The sequence below is a fragment of the Trichosurus vulpecula genome, chromosome 7, assembly GCF_011100635.1.
Source record: "Trichosurus vulpecula isolate mTriVul1 chromosome 7, mTriVul1.pri, whole genome shotgun sequence".
Lineage (NCBI taxonomy): Eukaryota > Metazoa > Chordata > Mammalia > Diprotodontia > Phalangeridae > Trichosurus > Trichosurus vulpecula.
Window position 1 is genome coordinate 11,229,773 of NC_050579.1, and position 17,701 is coordinate 11,247,473.

General features: G+C 53.6%; 1 protein-coding gene across 1 annotated transcript; it reads left to right on the forward strand.

The window, feature by feature from the left end:
- The first annotated feature begins 1,597 nt into the window (after positions 1-1,597).
- On the forward strand, positions 1,598-16,681 carry POFUT2 (protein O-fucosyltransferase 2). Its single transcript, XM_036768954.1, has 9 exons — positions 1,598-1,836; positions 2,503-2,753; positions 5,803-5,947; positions 6,835-6,945; positions 8,809-8,875; positions 12,383-12,508; positions 13,232-13,412; positions 13,725-13,848; positions 14,853-16,681. Exons 1-9 carry the CDS (start codon positions 1,598-1,600, stop codon positions 15,004-15,006), a joined length of 1,398 nt encoding a protein of 465 aa, XP_036624849.1. The 3' UTR covers positions 15,007-16,681.
- The last annotated feature ends 1,020 nt before the right edge of the window (positions 16,682-17,701 follow it).

The window sequence follows — 17,701 nt, forward strand, 5'->3', positions numbered from 1 at the left end:
TGTTTGCTTCGGAGAACCTTTCCTACCTGGACTCCAACGTCTATATCCCGCCTCACTGGCCTTTTCTCCCCCTCCCACATAATGTAACCCATCCCCCGGCTGGTCCTCATTTCCAGAATGCCCCCTTTCTCAGCTCTCCCTCACAGAAACCTTCTCTGCTTTGCAGACGAGGTTCAAGCACCAACCTCTGCAGAAAGTCCTTCCTGATCCTGATCCCCCAATATCTGGTGCCCTCCTTCCCCAACTGCTTGGTCTATTAGTGCTCTTAATGTCTATACTCTGCGTGTGTGTGCACGCGCATTCCTGTAGGGATCTCACTGTCTTTGTAGTGCCATAGTAGGGCACCTGGCACGTAGCAGGTGTTTAATAAAGGTTTCTAGCTTTGATCTCTCTTTATCTTCTGTCTTCTTTACAAGGTTTATCTGCTTTTTACCTGACCCTAAATGTGCGAGCCTGCACATTTCTCCCAGGGCCCCTTCTCTCCACTCACACCATCACCGAGGGAGCCAGGACCACTGTCAAGTCTCCCCCTCCTCAGGTTCATCTTCTCTCCACAGCCACTACCAAAGTGAGGCGCCTAGGACAGAGGCTGACCTGCCACTCCTCTGCCCCAAAGCTCTCCAGACCTGACAACTGCCTCTGCCATCAAGACAAAGACAAAGTCTTCACCTAAGGTAGCACTCAAGGTCCTGCATCATCCTCCATCAGCACATAGCACGCCCCTGTTTTGTGTCAGGCCCTGGGGATGATCCTGCATGATTATTAGCTGACATATAGCTCGCACTGTGCACCAGGCACTGGGCTAAGTGCTTTACAAATGCTATCTCACTGGATCCTCACAACACAGAGAGGTAGAAGCTGTTACTATGTGCATTGTGCAGCTGAAGAAAATTCGCAAATGAGTTCAGTGACTTGCCCAAGGTCACACAGCCAGAGCGATAAAAATCCTGAGGAGCTTACAGTCTCCCAGAGACAGTGGTCAGGCACAGGTAAGTAGATACAAAGTGGATACAAAGGAGCTACAATGTAGCCTTTGGGGCTCGGGGGCGCTACAATGTAGCCCTGGGGGCTCGGGGGGGGGGGGGGGGGCTGAGCTTTGAAGGCAGGGATAAGGTCTGAAGGGTGGAAGGAAGAGGGCAGCGAGGCAGGTTCCTTTTCCTCTCTGTGCTGCCTCAGTCTTTCCCTCTGTAAATGCATCCTTTGAGCTCTGGACGTGTGTGTCCTTACGGAAGAGACTCAACCTGGAGCCCCTGGGGAGCCTTGAACAACTTGGCGGAGGGCCCCAGGCCCTGCTTATCTCCCAGGTGCCCCCACCCCCCGCCGCCTCCCACGCGGATCAGCCGACCCGGGTGCGGATGCTGCACGCTTCCATCGGAGCACACCCAGATCGGGCAGCCGACCTCGCGCAGGCCCAGTGGCTCAGGCTCCGCCCCTGGCCGGCGCCAGGCGGTGCTAGGGTCAGGCGCATGCCCGCAATGCGCCTTGAGGACCCCGGGAGATGAGGGAGGGAGAGAGCCCGGTGCCCTGTGCCCTCCGCGCGTGCGCACCTCGGGGCAGGGATGCGGCGGAAGTGCTTCTGCCCCGACGCCGAGAGACGATGTGCGCCGGAAGTACGTGTGCGTGTGCCGGAAGTGCGTGTACGCGGGGCGCCCCTGCAGACATGGCGGCGGAGGCGCCTCGGACCCGGTCTGCCCCCGGGCCCCAGAGGCGGCTGCTGCTGCTGCTGTTCCTAGCGGCCGCCGCCATGCCGCTGGCCAGGGCCCAGGGAGACGAGTTCCGGCCCGGCCAGTGGGGGGCGGCGGCGGAGGGCGCGGCGGCTGCGGCGCGGGGGCGCAGGTGAGTGAGGGGCCGGGCCTCAGTGTCCCCGTTTGTCCTTCCGTCACTCCCGCGGAGTGGGGTTGAAGGGGGCGGGGCCTCAGTGTCTTGCGTGGGCGTGTGTGAAAGGGGCGGGGCCTTGCCTCAGTGTCCTCTTTGTCGGCGTGGGGGATGGGAGTCGGGCCTCCCGTGGTAGGGGGGCGGCACTTACTGATTCCGTTTTACGGAGAGGGAAACTGAGTCCCACCCAGGCGAAGTGACCTTCCCAGAGTTACCCAGTGAAAGTCGATGAGCATTGATTGAAAGGGAGTGTCTGAGGCCAGATTTGAGCTCCAGTCCTCCCTCCAGCCCCAGCATCCCCTGCAGCCCTTCCTCCCCCCACGGTAAAGAGGGTTTTTACCACGTCTTATCCTGGGAGTCCCGCACCCCGCGAACATCCCCGTGTGAGCCCCTTTCACAGGGCACGAGCCCTGGCGCAGGCAGCAGGGTCAGGGCTGGAGACAGGAAGACCTGGGTTAAGATCCAACCCAGTGACTCTGGGGTTGGGGGCACCACCCGTGGCAGGGCGCTTCCCCCCTTGCCTCCTCCCTCTAGTGTGGGCCCCAGGGAGCCCTGCTGCTCCCCTGGCCCGCCCCCACCCCTCCCAGGACCGACCCCGTGCCTCATCCTTCCCCATCTCACCCTCAGGTACCTTTTGTACGACGTGAATCCCCCCGAAGGGTTCAACCTCCGCAGGGACGTGTACATCCGCCTGGCGTCCCTCCTGAAGACCTTGCTCCAGACGGAGGAGTGGGTGCTGGTCCTGCCGCCCTGGGGCCGCCTCTATCACTGGCAGAGCCCCGACATCCACCAGGTCCGGATCCCGTGGGCCGAGTTCTTTGATCTGCCGAGTCTCAATAAAAACATACCTGTCATTGAGTACGACCAGTTCATTGCAGGTAAAGTATCCAGGCCCTCGAGCTCCGTGGTAGCCTCCACCTAGGACCTTCAGACCAGACCCGGACTGTCCATTCCCAGAGACCAAAGCCCCCTTGGAAATGGGGCTCTTCCTGGAAGCTGGGAACTGAGCAGTTCTGGAATTGGGCATGGGCCTTACTCTGCTGGGGAGGCAGGCAGGCACAAGCAGCTCCATCCACACGGGGCACCCAGGCTGGGCCTCCTTAGATACGGCCCCTCCAGGACCTGGCCAAGGAAAAAGTGCTTATGGAGGACAGCTGGGTCCTGAGGCAGAGGCCACCTTTGCCCTCTAGGAGCCCAGCTTCTGGTCTGGGGAGAGATTGGGGTTGGGAAGGCTCCTGTGATGGGGAATGCATTAATGCATCTGAGAGGGGCGATGCCAGGCTGGGCCCAGGTGAGCTCAAGTGAGCATCAGTCATGCCCAAGGCAGTGTTGGAGACAGGGGACGTTTCCAGGGAATGAAGTGAACGCAGCCCACATATAGTAACAGGAGCAAACACCATTTCACACAGAACAACTCATGAAGTGCCTACTGTACACCTGGCACAGATACCTAGAGGAAAGTGGGCCCTGTCCTCAAGGCCTTTACCTTCTAGCATAGGGAACGTAAATAAAGAGAAAACATAATGAATAAACACACATGGTTTGGGGTGGAAGCTTCATGGGGCACCCAGTGCTGAGTCTTGGAGGAAGGAAGAAGCCGGTAGGGGGATGATTGGGAGGCAGGAATACCCAAGTTCAAATCCAGCCCCAGACTCTTAGGAGCCACATGACCCTGAGCAAGTCACGTTACCTCCTCAGAATGACTGTAAAGGCCTTAATGGGGGCAATTAGAGGGAGGAGAGAGGAAGCGGAGGAGAGAAACACCCAGGGAGAGGCCTCTCTGGCCTCCCGACGAAACCCATTCCCCTCTGGGAAGCGCTCCTGTGTGCAAGCACAGGCCTGAGCCTTCCTCCTTCTACCATTGTTTCTTCTGCCCCATCTTGCTACATACCACCTGGCAATCCAAAGCAGCTACCCCCTGCTGGCCTGTCCTCTATAAAATGGAGGGCCTGGACTAGACAGCTTCCGAGGGCCCTTCAGATGTGGAAGCTCACTGTCATGTCCCCCTGATGTTCTCCAGAGGCATGAATGCAGGGCTCTTTACCATGCTGGTTACCTTCCTCTGGACATTTGCCCACCCAGCCTTCTTCAGCCTTCTTACGTTGCGGTGCCCAGAACTGAACCCTGTCTCCTTGATGTGGTTTGGCTCCAAGGTTCAGGGGGAGTCCCATGCCCCAACCCCAGGCCCGGATGCTGGGCTGGTTCTGCTGCTGCTAAAGACAGCATCCCCCCTTTCGGGCTGTTGAGTCCCACCATGCTTTGTGTGCTGGCAGTCCACCAAACCTCCTCTTGTGGACTTTTGGAGGGGAGCTTCCATCTGTAGCCACATCTCTTGTTTTGGACTCAGAACATTGATTTGGAGTTGGAAGACTGCATTTATCCCTATGAAGTGGAATGCCTATGAAATTCCACCTGAGATTTGGCCCAGGGTTCTAAGCCGCCCAGATCTTTTTGGAGCCTGCCCCTGCCCACAGGGCTAACTCTCCTGACCTTGTGCTGTCTGCATTTTTCCTAAGTTATTGATACAGATGTTCAACAGCACAGATCCCTGGGACACGTCACTAGGGACCTCCCCAGCTGACATCAGGTCTGGTCCTTCAGCCTGGTCTGTATCCACCTAACTATCCCACTCCTGTTCCTGGCTCTCCGTGCGATCCAGGAGAAGAGCAGGAGAGAGGTGCTGAGATCCAGGTGAAACCCCCCTAGGTGCCATCTGCTGACCCAAGGCTCGCCTCGTGCAGCCCAGCATCATAATCTAGCCCTGCCACCTCCTCTTGGTCAGTAACTCCCAGATGTTTATTCACTGCTCCTTGTTGACAGTGTCTGCTGTCTTCTATACATCAAAGGCATTCTCGCTGGCCTGTGTTTTACAAACTCCATTCTCTCCTTGGAAATTGCAACATTTGCCCTCCCTTCATTCCAAGGTCACCCGCCGTGGCCAGGGGAATCCTACCAGCTCTTCAGTGGCCCGGCCTGTCCTCCCAATGAGCCAGACTCAGCCAGGGCAGCTCAGTGTCAATAGAACTCTGGGCCTGCGTTCAGATCCTTCCCCAACCACTAGAGCATACGACCCTGTCTGCCTCAGTTTCTTCAACCATAAAATGGGAGGAACAGTTGCCCCTGCCTGGTAGGGGGCTGTTTGTGAGCTCTTTGCTGACCTTAAAGCACGGTAGGAATGCCAGCTGTCAGATGCCTGCTCCCTCTTTGCCTGTCTAAAGCATCTGCCCTTGGCACCATTTTCAGCTTAAAGATTACTCTTTGGCAGAGAAAGCAGGACCAGAAGAGGAGTTTCACCGTGTGTCCGTTGTCTGTAATCTTTGTCCCGTCCACCCCGGCAGCCGGGCTGTCCTAGTAGATGTAGAAAAGCAATTTTGGCCAGAAAAGCTAGAACCTCCCATTCCTTATTGTCATCACTTTGATTCAGCCAACGAGCACAGAGGAGAGAGAGGGAGGACAGAGGGAAGCAGGCTCCTCAAGGCCTCTGGCATCTTGGTCTCTGGAGGTGGGGAAGGCTCGCCCCCTCTCTGCAGCCGGGGGCCCCTGGAATAGTTGAGGTGCCCCCTTGGGAGCACAGAGGAGGCAAAGCAATGGCCCGGTGGTGAGGGAGGGCAGGGAGGTGGCTCGTAGATGGGGCTAACAGGAGGGAAGAAGGGCCCGTGGCTGTGGCTGGCTGGTGGCACATGGGTACAGTGTGTCTGATTTTAAGTCTCGGATTGCTGAGGTCATCTTGGAGGGCTTTTTTCCTGCCAGTTTTGAGGCATTTTCTTTAGTGCTTCTTGGCCTGTCCAGCTCAATGATGTTCCGAAGCCACTTTTCACACAAAAATGGGTGACCTGTTTGGAAAATTCTGCTAGACTTAACCTGTATCCACAAGGAACAGCGTGCCCTTTTCTATTGTGTCTTAATGCCAGCGTGCTTCTTTTTCAGAGTCAGGTGGCCCCTTTATTGACCAGGTGTACGTCCTGCAGAGTTATGCAGAAGGCTGGAAAGAGGGGACCTGGGAGGAGAAGATTGATGAGCGGCCGTGCATTGATCAGCTCTTGTACTCCCGGGACAAACACGACTATTATCGGTAAGTAACAAAGTGGCCCTGGTGCCTTCCTCCGGTCTGCTGGTGTCAGCCTTGGAGCTGGCTATCAAAAGCAGTGTGGACCAAGGTGTGACAATGCTGGGAAGTGTTTAAACCTAGAAAAGAGAGTTGGTTCATATCCTGCTTAGATCTTTTAACGAGGAATATTTTTCCTTCACATCGCAGACTATCCACAGAGTCTCTCTTGATAGTTATTACACATTCTGAAGTCCAAGCTCCTAATGCAGCAGACCTCCAGGCAGGCAGGTAGCCCTCCATACCTGTGCCCAGGAAAGGCTGCAAATGGCCCTTTGTAACTAGAATCTTCATTTTTATTTCTGGGGGGAGGGTATTCAGGCAAAGGCTGGTGAGGACGTTGGGGGGTGCTGCCCTTCCAGCCCCAAATTCTGTAGTTTTCTGATTCATTAGCTTGAGCCGATTTTTGGAGTGCATGGATTTGATGTGACACGCTTAATGCCAAAGCCCTGGAAATGAGTTAGTTCTGTGTCATCCGTCCTCTTTCCTTATTTTGCCGATACCTTGTATCTGTAAATTCAGCCTTCTGAGACCGAAAGTGAACGGAAGAAGCCTCATTGATCTGAACAAATGGAGAAGAGACTTCACAAACCATGGCATTCGGCTAGGCCCCAGGCAGTGGCAGTGATAACCCCATGAAATGATGGAAAGGAGTCAGTTTTGTACTGTTGGAGTCATTGGTTCAGGCCCCCCGGGAGCTATGGCAGGGGTATTGTAATAACACGCTCACTTCCCAGGATGCCGAGCTCCCCCAGGCGAGGCCAAGTCCTGTGGCCCATTGAGGAGTTCTCAGGGAGGGGGGAGGGTTAGGATGTGAGTGTGCTGGTGTGTGCATCTGCATATTTTCTCCACAGAGGATGGTTCTGGGGCTATGAAGAAACAAGAGGGTTGAGTGTTTCTTGTCTGTCAGTCCAAGGCTCCGCTTCCATCATCGCCCCTGTGCTTTTGAAGAACACGTCGGCCCGGTAAGCAGCCCGAATGGCTGGTCAGTCAGCTGGCATCTGCTGGATGTCTGCCATGGAGGGGGCACTGTCCTGGGCATGGAAGTGTCTGCTTATGATGGGCTAGGCAGGGCAGTCCTTGAGGTCCCACCCAGCTCCAGATCTCACATGTGCACTTGGCTCCTAGAGGTGCTAGGGGATGAGGGGGAGGACAGGGGTTTGGTCCCTCCTTGGAGCAGCCTCCTGCCTGGCTAGGGCTTCAAGATCTCCACATAGGAAAAAGGAGAGCAGGTTGGGACGGACCTCATCGGAGATCAGATCATTTGGGGCTCTTCTAACGCATCACAGAGCTCCCCCAAGGCAGAGAGTCATCAGCTTTGTGGAGCAAGTGTGAGATCCGGGCTGATGGGTGGATGAGGGGCTGGGTGCACCCGAAGCACCAGGCACTGGGAGCATGTTCCGTGTCACGTTTCCTTCCACGGTGTCTGAGAGAGGAGGCAAGAGCTCTGAGCCAGAGCCTCAGCCCTGGGTCTTAAGGAAGGTGCAGTGGAGGGAAAGGTCAGCTCAGGCTGTTTGTGGCCAGGCAGAGGGCCTTCAGAGCCCTTCCTCACCTGCCCCCTCCTCCCTTTCCAGTCTTACACTTTAGCCCCTGTCGTGTGCACTTCAGCAGCCTGACCGCCCCCTGCTCCGTGAACAAGCCTCCCCCAGCTCAGTCTCTGGGCATTGTCTCTGGCCTTTCCTGAAGCCTGCAGGCTCTCCCTCCTGTGCTCTGACTACTGAGCTCCTCTTGCTTTGTACAGCTTTGTCTGCACGTTCTCTTCCCCATTAGATGGGGAGCTTCCTGAGGGCAGGGGCATCTTTTGCTGCCTTTTGTATCCCCAGTGCTTACTACAGCCTGGCACATAGTAGGTGCTTAATAAATGTTGATTGGTTAATCGATCATACATATTTATTGATTGGAGCTCATCAGAGCTGTTTAATTGTGATGATTTAGAGGTTAAAATGATACACTTGAAGAAAAGAAATTAAAATTGACTGTCACTAAATGACCTTAGTCCCAGGATAATAACTTCAGGAATACAGGGGGCCTCCCTGGTGCTGGATGGATTATGAGGTTGGATTGGAATAGAGGATTTCCCACAGAAACCACATTGTCCTGTGATGAACAATGGAGATCACTGGAGAGATTGAGGTTGTTCCTCCTTCTTTCCCTCCCTGCCTCCATCCTTCCCTCTCCTTCCTTCCTTCTCTCCCTCCCTCCCTCCCTCCTTCCATCCCTCCTCTCTCCCTCTCTCCTCTCTCTCTCTGTCTCCCTCTTTGCATCCCTTCCTCCCTCCTTCCATCCCTCCCTCTCTCCATCTCTCCTCTCCCTCCCTCTCTCTCCTTCTCTCTTTCCCTGTTTCCCTCCTTCCATCCATCCTCTCCTTCCTTCCATCCCTCCCTCACTCTTTCTCTCCCTCCTTTCTTCCATCCCTCCCTCCTTCACTCTTTCTCTTCCTTCCTCCCTCCCTCCCTCCTTCTACTCCTGCCTCCCTCCTTCCATCCTTTCCTCCCTTAGGAGTCAGTGGTGGGGCTCGGGAGCAGAGCAGAACACTTCTGGAATGGGCTTTGCCAGCCTTCAGGGTCTTTATGATTTTCCCTGGTGGAGAAGGAAGGGCTGCAGCAGAGCTGTCTTCAGGGAGATTGCAGGAGGGGGTGTGGGGGGCTTGGGTGATTCCTAAGGGCAAAATGAACTTGAAGAAACAAGTATGAATTTGATTTTGTTAAAGAAGAAAATGTCATACCTCTCTCTCTCTCTGTCTCCCTCTCTCGCTCTCTCTCTCTCTCTCTCTCTCTCTCTCTCCCCCCCCCTCCCCCTCTCCCCACACCCCCCCCATCTTAAACTAGATCAGTGATGTTAGACCGAGCAGAAAATCTCCTTCATGACCACTATGGAGGGAAAGAATATTGGGATGTGAGTATCTCCTGGTCTGATACGCAATTTGATACAGAAGGTTTGTATTTTTGCTTTGTTTTTAAGTGGTGCCAGCAAACCAGTCTTTAAACCTAGCCCTAGTTTATTTGTTATTTTGGCCTGGTGGTGAATAGATTGTAAACCTCAGCCTGAGAAGGAATTAAAGAATCCCTTGTGCCTGCCTTGAAGGTCTCTGGGGCTCTGGAGGGAAGGGGAGTGGTGCAGCACAGAAGGCCATCCTTCCCCATGGCTGCTCCCCAGGATGTGGAGCTGGGAGTGCTCAGAGGCTGCCTGATAGCCCTCATTGTACAAATGAGCAACCTGGGGCCCAGGGTCACCCAGGAAGTAAGCAGCAGAAACGAGTTCTGTACGCTTTAACATTCTAGTCATGGAATTTTCTTTGTAAAGAGGCAGGCCCTGGTTTGGGTGTCAGACTCGAGTCTCTGTCTGCTCCAGAGCTGCACTAAGCAGGGATGCGTTGCCTCACCAGTGTGGTGAGGCTGGCACACAGCTACCACGGTGGTCAGGCTGTGACCAGGATTGTGGCTGCCGTACTTCATGCCCAGATGGGCTGTCTCTGTTGTCAGGGTGGTGACTGCATCATTGCCTGTTTTCCCAGGTGCCCTTCACCCCCACCCTGGCTCTCCTGGCTTCAGCACCTGGGATAGCCCCAAGGCAGGTGACCAGCTGATGCTCTTTGGGAGCTCAGAGCTCTGAGCTGCAAGCTGAGAGTGATTGAGGCCCAGGGCTGCTGAGTTAAAAGAGGCCCATAAGCCAGGTCCCTTTGGCAGCACCCTGACAAGGAGGCCTCCAGGCCCCTGCCCTAGGAGGTGGAGTCCAGAGCTGCTTTCACTGTTACCTGGATATGTGAGCTCTCTTAGGGTGTGGATGGCTTTTTTCCTTTGATTCTTGGAAGGGTACAATGTGCTTTGAAGGGGAAGGGCCTCTGGACAGTCAGCCTGGGGAGGGGGAGCCTGGAAGAGGGCAGAGTTGTAGTCAAGTGTGTGAAAGCCAGTCTGGTGGAAACGGCCCTGGATGTGTCCTTGTTGGCCCCCGAGGGCGGAAACAGGAGCCTCGGGGGTGGGTGGCCTTCTTTTCCTCTGGGAAATGGGCTGCTCCTCACTGGAGCCCTGGGAGTATCTTCTGCCACTTGTTGGCCATTTTACAGGGAGTGAGTGGGACTAGAAATTCCAGGAGAACCAGAGAAGAGAGATTCCCTGTGGCCTTTAGTCTGTGGGAAAGAATGAGTTTTCTACCTCTGCTGATGCTGTGAGTGGGCTGATGATAAGGCACGTGCAGCTGCCTGTGAGTCCTTGCCCTTTGTCCACTCCAGAAGCTTTTGCCAGGGGTCTCGATGGACAGTTGGGCTGTAGGGGGCTACAGTCGTTCCAGAATGACTGAGATCTTGTTGGATTCATTGTTGACTTGGTAACTAGTTGAGTTAGAAGCCTTTTTCTTGATACCTTGGGTTAGAATGATCAGATACCCCCTTCTCCTCCTGTCTTTGAGCCCAGCAGAGTGCCTTTTCCCATAGGATAACATTCTTGGGGGCACTGGTTAGGCTTCCTCCTGTCCTTTCTTTGCTGCTGGCTTATTAGCCTTATGACCTTGGGCAAGTCCCCTAGCCTCCTGCCTCCATCTCAGTGGCCTCTTCTGTAAGATCAGGCTAAGAATAGCTCCACCCTCCTCCCAGCTGTTTGAAGGACCAAAGGTGGTGTCTTTAAAGGGCTTTGCAAACTTCCATGTCAGCCTTAGATGGCATCATCCATCGTACTAGTTTCCCCAGGGTGAAAGGTGCACTCGGGCCCTCCTCAACTCGTAAGAATGGGTCACGTTAGCCACTTGGATGAGGAAGTGGGGAGAGAGGAAGATGGAGAGAGAGGAAAGAGTGCAAGGCAGGGGAGGGAGAGAGGGAAAGAGAAATGGAAGACACAGAGACAGACAGACACAAGCCTCCAAGCCCCAGTGTCTCTCTCTCTAAAATGGGGCCAGTAGTATCTTACCCATCTTCAAGGCATGGACCAGGCTTATTGATCGCTTGAGATCCCTCCCTTCCACTCTCTGTGTGACACCAGAGAACTGCCCCCAAACTGATGGCCAGCCTGCGGTCTTTGCATAGAGCATGGGACGATTCCACACCCAGCAGCCCCGTTACCATTGCTGAGTACTTGCATAGTGGTACTAGAATTCCCAGGTAACCTGGAGCCCCACGTGTCTATGGGACATCACCTCAGATGAAAGCATGTTCAGCGGAACTCTGTGCTAAGTGGGTTTTGTTCTCATTCTTTGAACATCGATCGTCTTTGTGTGAGTGAGGTCCTCCCTTCTGAAAATGCTTAATACCCATACGTGTTCTCTGTCTCCCTCCCTCCCTCCCTTCCCTTCCTCTCCCTCCCTCTCTCTCTTCCTCTTTTCACCTCCCTCTCTCACTCTCCCCCCTTCCCTCCCTTCCTCTCTCCCTCTCTCCTTCCTTTTCCCCCCTCTCACTCCTCCCCTCACTCTCCCTTCTTCTCCTCCTCCTCCTCCTCCTCTCCCCTGCTCCCCGCAGAGGCACTTGACATGAACATGGGTCTCAGCTAGGCTTCAGGAGTTTGAGGCCATGAGATAAGACACTGCAGACTTCAGAGATCAGGGGTGGGGTGGGGAGCACAAGGGGCTCAGGATGATGGGGCAATGGACCAGGCAGGGAGCCAGTGGGGATGCACAAGGAGCAGCTGAAGGAGATGCTGGGTCCTCATCTCGCCTCTGCTCTGGGCTTCCTGGGTGGGTTTCCTGGTTCAGCTCAGCAGCCCAGATGGCTCAGCGGTGAAGCAGTTCAGATAGAGAGAAACTACATGGAGGTTCTGGAGAAAGTGGTTGGGCTGGAGTAATTCCTACTAGGCTTGTGGGATCAAGTACTGGACATTGTCCCAAAAGTCTTAGTGCAGCTGGAAGCTTTTAGTAGCTTCAGAAGTAGAAATGCTACAGACTTACAAAAGGCAGCATTTGAAAGGACAGTTATTTGCATTCATTTTATACTTCTTTTGTTTTATGAATTTTAAATAATTTCTGGTTTTAACAAACAATTCAGGGCAGTCTGTCCAATATGCTTTGCATATGCAATAACTTCCAGCACCCTTTCCATAAACCGAGAATTGGTAGGAGAGGACCTCTGGCATGACCACTGTGGTCCTCTTATTTCCCCCAGACCTCTTCTTTAGGGTCATGCCAGAGCTCCATTCTGTGGATGAGCTCTCTTAGGGTGAGGAGCAGCTGAGGGAAGTTTTCACAAAGTCTTAAGAGTGCCTGGAGCAATATTGAGCACAAGGTGGTGATGTGTAATTGTATTGGGAAACATGACAGTATTTTTAACATTTAAATCATTAACCTTTTGGGGTTTTGATAAGCTTGTAGTGGTCACACTTGTAGGTTATTTAAGCTTAAGGCCTCACTCGAGCTTTGGGGATGCCCTGAGTGGACACCCCCATGATGGCGAGGCCTTTGCTCATCAGTGTTTACATTTGACAGACCCGTCGGAGTATGGTGTTTGCCAAACACCTTCGTGTGGTGGGAGATGATTTCAGAAGCAAGTACTTGAACTCCACCAATGACGCGGACAAGATAGCTTACAATGAAGACTGGACAAAGATGAAGGTCATTTGTGACACTGTTTTCTCCTTCCCTGGAGGGTCCTGTGCTGCTCCTCTCATTCCTTCTGTGTTAAACCGGGCGCAGCTCGGGAATTCCCTTTGTCACTTCAGCCATGGGATGTCACCAAAGCTCCGCCCACATTTGCTACAATTACTGCATGATCTTCCCCAGGCCAGCATCACAGACAGGATGACTTTAGAGTCATTGCCCTCATGGGCCTTCAGGGGGCCAGACCCCGCCCACACACCGTGCTTGTGAGATAACAGAGGTCAGAACTGCGCAGGAAGGCTCGGCATCATCTGCTTGTAACAGCCATCTTATAGACGTTGAGCGCTGGCCCAGCTAGCAAAGCTAGAAGACAGGTTCACCGCATGGGGTGGGTAGCACCTCTTGGAACATTTTCTATTTCACTGCCTCAAATTAAAATCGCTCTCTCTTAATTAACCACTAGGGGGTCTTTATAAATGTCTTCCCTGTCATTTCAACCCAGCTCAGTTGTCAGAAGAGAGGGACAGACTTAAATAAATGAGAACCAGGCTCTCCCCTTAAATGTCCTCTCAAAATGATTCTGTTGGCCAAATGGTCAAGTTGAGCTGAACCCACCTGGTCAGGGGTCCTGGGCCCCTTTGAATGTGGCTGAGCTGGGCTGAGCTTGTGCCCAAAGGAAGACTCTGAAACGTTGCCATTGTATTCCATTTACAGCATGTGCTGGTTGTTCTCTGCTAGGTAAAGCTGGGCACTGCCCTGGGTGGTCCTTACCTTGGAGTACATCTCAGGAGGAAGGACTTTATCTGGGGTCACAGAGAAGATGTGCCCAGTCTGCAAGGAGCAGTGAAGACCATCCGGAGCCTTATGGAGACCCACAAGCTGGACAGAGTGTTTGTAGCAACGGATGCAGTTAGAAAGGGTATGTTAGGCAGGGTGGTGACCCCCTGGGGGTTTTTCTCAGGTCCTTGCTTTTGGTTGAGAGGAGATCCGGGCCATTCTCTAAAGATTCTTGTTCTCCCAAACCTCCACCAGTGGAAGGAAGGCTGGATTGGTTGGTTCCTTTTCTAATGTTCCCTCACCTTCTCCCCCAAGAGGAAGACCCACCAATTGCACTGGCCTTCACGGCACTTGCCCAGTTCTTGGTGCCCCATTTGTGTTTGGCCAAAACCTGGGGCCTAGTGGCCCCTGATGGGCCTCATCCTAACTCCAGGATCATGTTGTCTCCTTTCAGAATGTGAAGAGCTCAAGAGGCTGCTTCCTGAAATGGTGAGGTTTGAGCCCACCTGGGAGGAGCTGGAGCTCTACAAAGATGGCGGCATAGCCATCATCGACCAGTGGATCTGTAGCCATGCCCGGTATGTCCTCACCTCCACAGTGTCCTTCTCTCAGGTCCTATACATGCTCACAGTCTGACAGTGTGTCTTGTAGGTGATTTTGCCTGGGATCACAGAGTTGGGTTCTAAGGCAGAATGAGGAAACAGGTCTGAAACTCAGTCTTCACTGGCATTGGAGAGATTGGATGGGGAAAAGTGAGGAACTTTCCGTCCTCTCCCTTCTTCACCAGGAGAGTCCCTCATCACTGATCTTTGAGCTCTCCTTACCTGCTGCTTCCAAACACATGCAGGGCTGCCCCATCCTCCTTGACAGAACCCAAAGCTCTGGCCCATGGCACTCACTACCCTCCCTCCTCTGCCACTTCCTCACCCTTTACTGCCGACTCCGAAGGCCTTTTGTCAGCCCTCACCCTGCAGCTTTTGGTACTTTCAAATAGCCCCTTTCCCCAGTGTCTTCTCCCCCATTGGCTTCTTTGACTTTGGTCCCCTTTGGTTCTCCTTCTGTCTCTCTGATGGCTCCATGGTCTCATTTTCTGGCTCATCCTCCATCTCTCCCCCTCAAGCCTGGGTGTTCTCTGCCCCTTCTCAGGTATTTCATCGGCTCCCATGGGTCCCAATATCATTTCTCCTTGGGTGCCTCACCTAAGCTCAGGCCCTCATTATCGGCCTCTTGCTGGGTGTCTCGGGATTGAGAAGCCGCCTACTACTCTTTGGAGTCAGGAAGACTTTGATTTGAAGGCTGCCTCAAACACTGGCTCTGGGACCCTGAGCCAGGGACTTCACCCCCCTCTGCCTCAATCTCTTTATCTTTGAAACAGAGATAATAGCATTGGCCTCTCAGGGTGGTGGGTAAGGGTCAGACGGAATTGAGAGATGTGAGCCGCTATTGCTGCTGCTGTCAGGATGCCTCTGCACTGTAGCATCCCCTGAAGAGACCCCTTTGTCCTCTGTGTGTGGGGTGTGTGTGTGTGTGTGTGTGAAGTCCATTGGTCAGCTGTCATGGCTGTGCTCTCATCCCTCTGCAGATTCTTCATTGGCACTTCTGTGTCCACATTCTCCTTTCGGATTCATGAAGAGAGAGAGATTCTGGGCCTGGACCCCAAAACGACTTACAACCGATTTTGTGGGGACCAAGAACAGCAGTGTGAGCAGCCCACCCACTGGAGAATCGCCTACTGAGGGAGCGCCGCCGCCGCTGCGCTGGTGCACCTGCACCCAAGCCCGGGGCAGCTTTTCTCCATCACACCGCCCTTTGCTGTGCCCCAGACACTTGTTAGGCCAGCTGATGGGATGGAATAACTCAGCAGGCTGTGTGGTCAGCTAAGTGGCTAGCCCCAGGGAGGGCAGACCCAGCTGTTACTTCTCAGAGAGTAGCCGCAGGCTTGGATATAAATGGAATCGCTACTGGAGACCCAGCCTTGTCCTCCTGTGCTCAGCTGGTCGTCAGCCGTGGGCTCCACTCCCTTGGACTCTGTTTACAAGAAAGGCTTTGTCTGGAGGAGTTGATTTTTGGATCTCCATTTAAGGCCTGGTCAGCACATTTCAGTGATGAAAGTCCTGATGTCCACTTAAAGGGGGCAATGCTGAATGAGGGGAGCCTGAAAGCCCAGATTCCTGCCCCTCTCTAAAAGGCCTGGCCCTGAGGCCAGGACAGGGGCCACCTGTGGGTACCACATAACTGACCAAAGAGCTGTTTATTCTCCCCTTTTAGGCTGTAGTAAAGAACACAAAAGTCAAGTTGGGTAGGCCCCAGAACAGCTCTCTTGGATTTTATGAGGGTGGGTGAAGGCTCCCCCTGATGCTTCCCTGAACCATGTGGATGTGGGGCCTCCCCCTGAGCAGCCACCCCGAGGGCAGATTCTGAGCCTCAGTGCTTCTGATCAGGTGAGAGGTCTCTGGGGCCATGTGGTCCATGGTGGGTTCTCAAAGTTTGATTTGTCCTGTCCAGTGAGAAGAGAATTCCTTGTCTGAACTCCATTTTCTTTGTGAGGAGCCAGTATTGGTCCCTCACACCCCAAACGCAGCCTCCAAGGGGCTTGTTCTCCGCTGTCAGGTCCCACTTGACTTTTCTGTCACCCTCCCCAGATGCGGCAGGGAAGATGCAAGGGGACGGAGCCAAGGCCAGGGATGGGACTGTTGTTTTCCAAATTCTTTTTAGCTGAACTTTTTCCCGTCCTTGGTCCCATTGCCTGTAATCCTGATAGGTCGAATGGTCCCCATCGACTTCAGAAGATTTACCTTAGAAAAGATGGTGGCAGATTGACAGGATCTTTTGGCTCTGCGTTTTAAAAAAAAAAATCCTTTTTCTACGTTCTTCCAACACTGCCCCCATTAGGAGTAGTTCTACCAAAGAAAACATTGAGGTGTACCATGGGCTTGAGGCAGAGAGGCAAAGGGAAGGGCTGCGGCCCGACTCTGGAGGCCTGTGGTTCATTCCTGTCCTGTCTCTGGACATACAGTCCTGTCTCACAAAAACCTTACCCCCACTGGACAAACACTTTAGAGATTACCTCCTGGTCATATGTCAGAGAAAGCAGTGCAGCCCCGGGCTTTTGGCTCATGGGGATTCTCCTCTGCCCCCACCCATTCGATATTATCGATAGCGTGTGGCTGGAGGCCCTGAGCAGGAGCGTGGGGGCTGAAGTCCAGGGGATACCTGTGACCGAGCAGTGTCGGTCAGGCATGAGTCATCCCTCCTTCAGTCCGCTTTGAAAAGACCCTTCCCTTCCTGACTTCTAATGGAAGAAAGGTGGTGCTCTCTTCTGCCCCCAGGGCCATGTGGAGCACCCCCAGAGGATTTCGTTTTTTCCACATGTAAAGTCTAGTGTTATGAATAAAATGAAGTTTCCAGGAAGCTTGTGGCCTGCGGATGGTGCCTTTTTATACATTGGACCTTTTTTTAGCCTAAGACCTATGCAGTAAGTTGTGGTATTCAACTGTGTGCCTCCCGTTTCTAAGGAAAATAAAATGCTTTGTAGAATCTGGTGAGTGGCTTTATTCCCTTACCGCCGCTGCCTGGGTGGGTGGGTGAATGGATGGGCTTACCAATCGAGGCTTCCAGCTTCACTTGACTAATATACAAGGAAGGAAAAAAGTAATTCTTAGGCACCTACTATGTGCCATGGACTGTGCCAGGCACTTTACAAATACCTCAGTTCTTCCTAACCACAAAGGGAGGGAGGTCCTATTATCACCATTTTACAGATGAGGAAATCAAGGCAGGTGAAGTGGCTTACTCAGGTTCCCACAACTTCTCATTGTCTGAGGCAGGATTTGAACTGGAGTCCTCCTGACTCCCGCGCCCTATGCTGCCTTCTAGCTGCCAAGTCATGGTAATCCTTTTGCCACAGAATTTGTTTTCAAGTTTCTACCCTTCTCTTTTTTGTGTCGGGCAGCAGTCTAAGGTCCATCTGTCTGCCCTGTTGGCTACTGTCAGACTTTCCTGAAAACGAGCTCAGATTCCCCGAGTTCTTGACTCCGCCTCACGAGGACTCAGTCTCCCCTAGACAAGTCCAGCCCACAAGGGGCAGAGGATGAGGGGGAGGGGGTCGGTGCTTGTGGAAGGCACGGGTGGGAGCCGTGAGGGTTGTAACAGAAGGCAGGGGAGCTCTGCCGCCAGAGGTAGAGAGTGGCCTGAGGAACCTGTGCCAGCCCAGCAGGCTGGTTCCTACAGAAACTTGAGGCCAGCTCTGTTACAACACAGAGATGTTTAAAGCTGCTGTCCTTGGTTCCTTCTGCCTCCAGGCTTTTCCTTAAAGTGCTGCTCCTGTCATTCCCCACCCCAAAGCCCCTCCCCCCAAAACAAAACCAACCAGCGCATAAAATCCAAAGGGTTCAAAGATCGTAGCCCCTCTGGGCCTTGCCAGCCTGCACA

Coding starts and splice junctions, on each gene's coding strand:
- POFUT2 (XM_036768954.1), top strand. CDS start 1,598: ATGTGCGCCGGAAGTACGTGTGCGTGTGCCGGAAGTGCGTGTACGCGG. Junction 13,413..13,724: donor AACGGATGCAGTTAGAAAGG/GTATGTTAGGCA, acceptor GTCTCCTTTCAG/AATGTGAAGAGCTCAAGAGG. Junction 13,849..14,852: donor TGGATCTGTAGCCATGCCCG/GTATGTCCTCAC, acceptor ATCCCTCTGCAG/ATTCTTCATTGGCACTTCTG.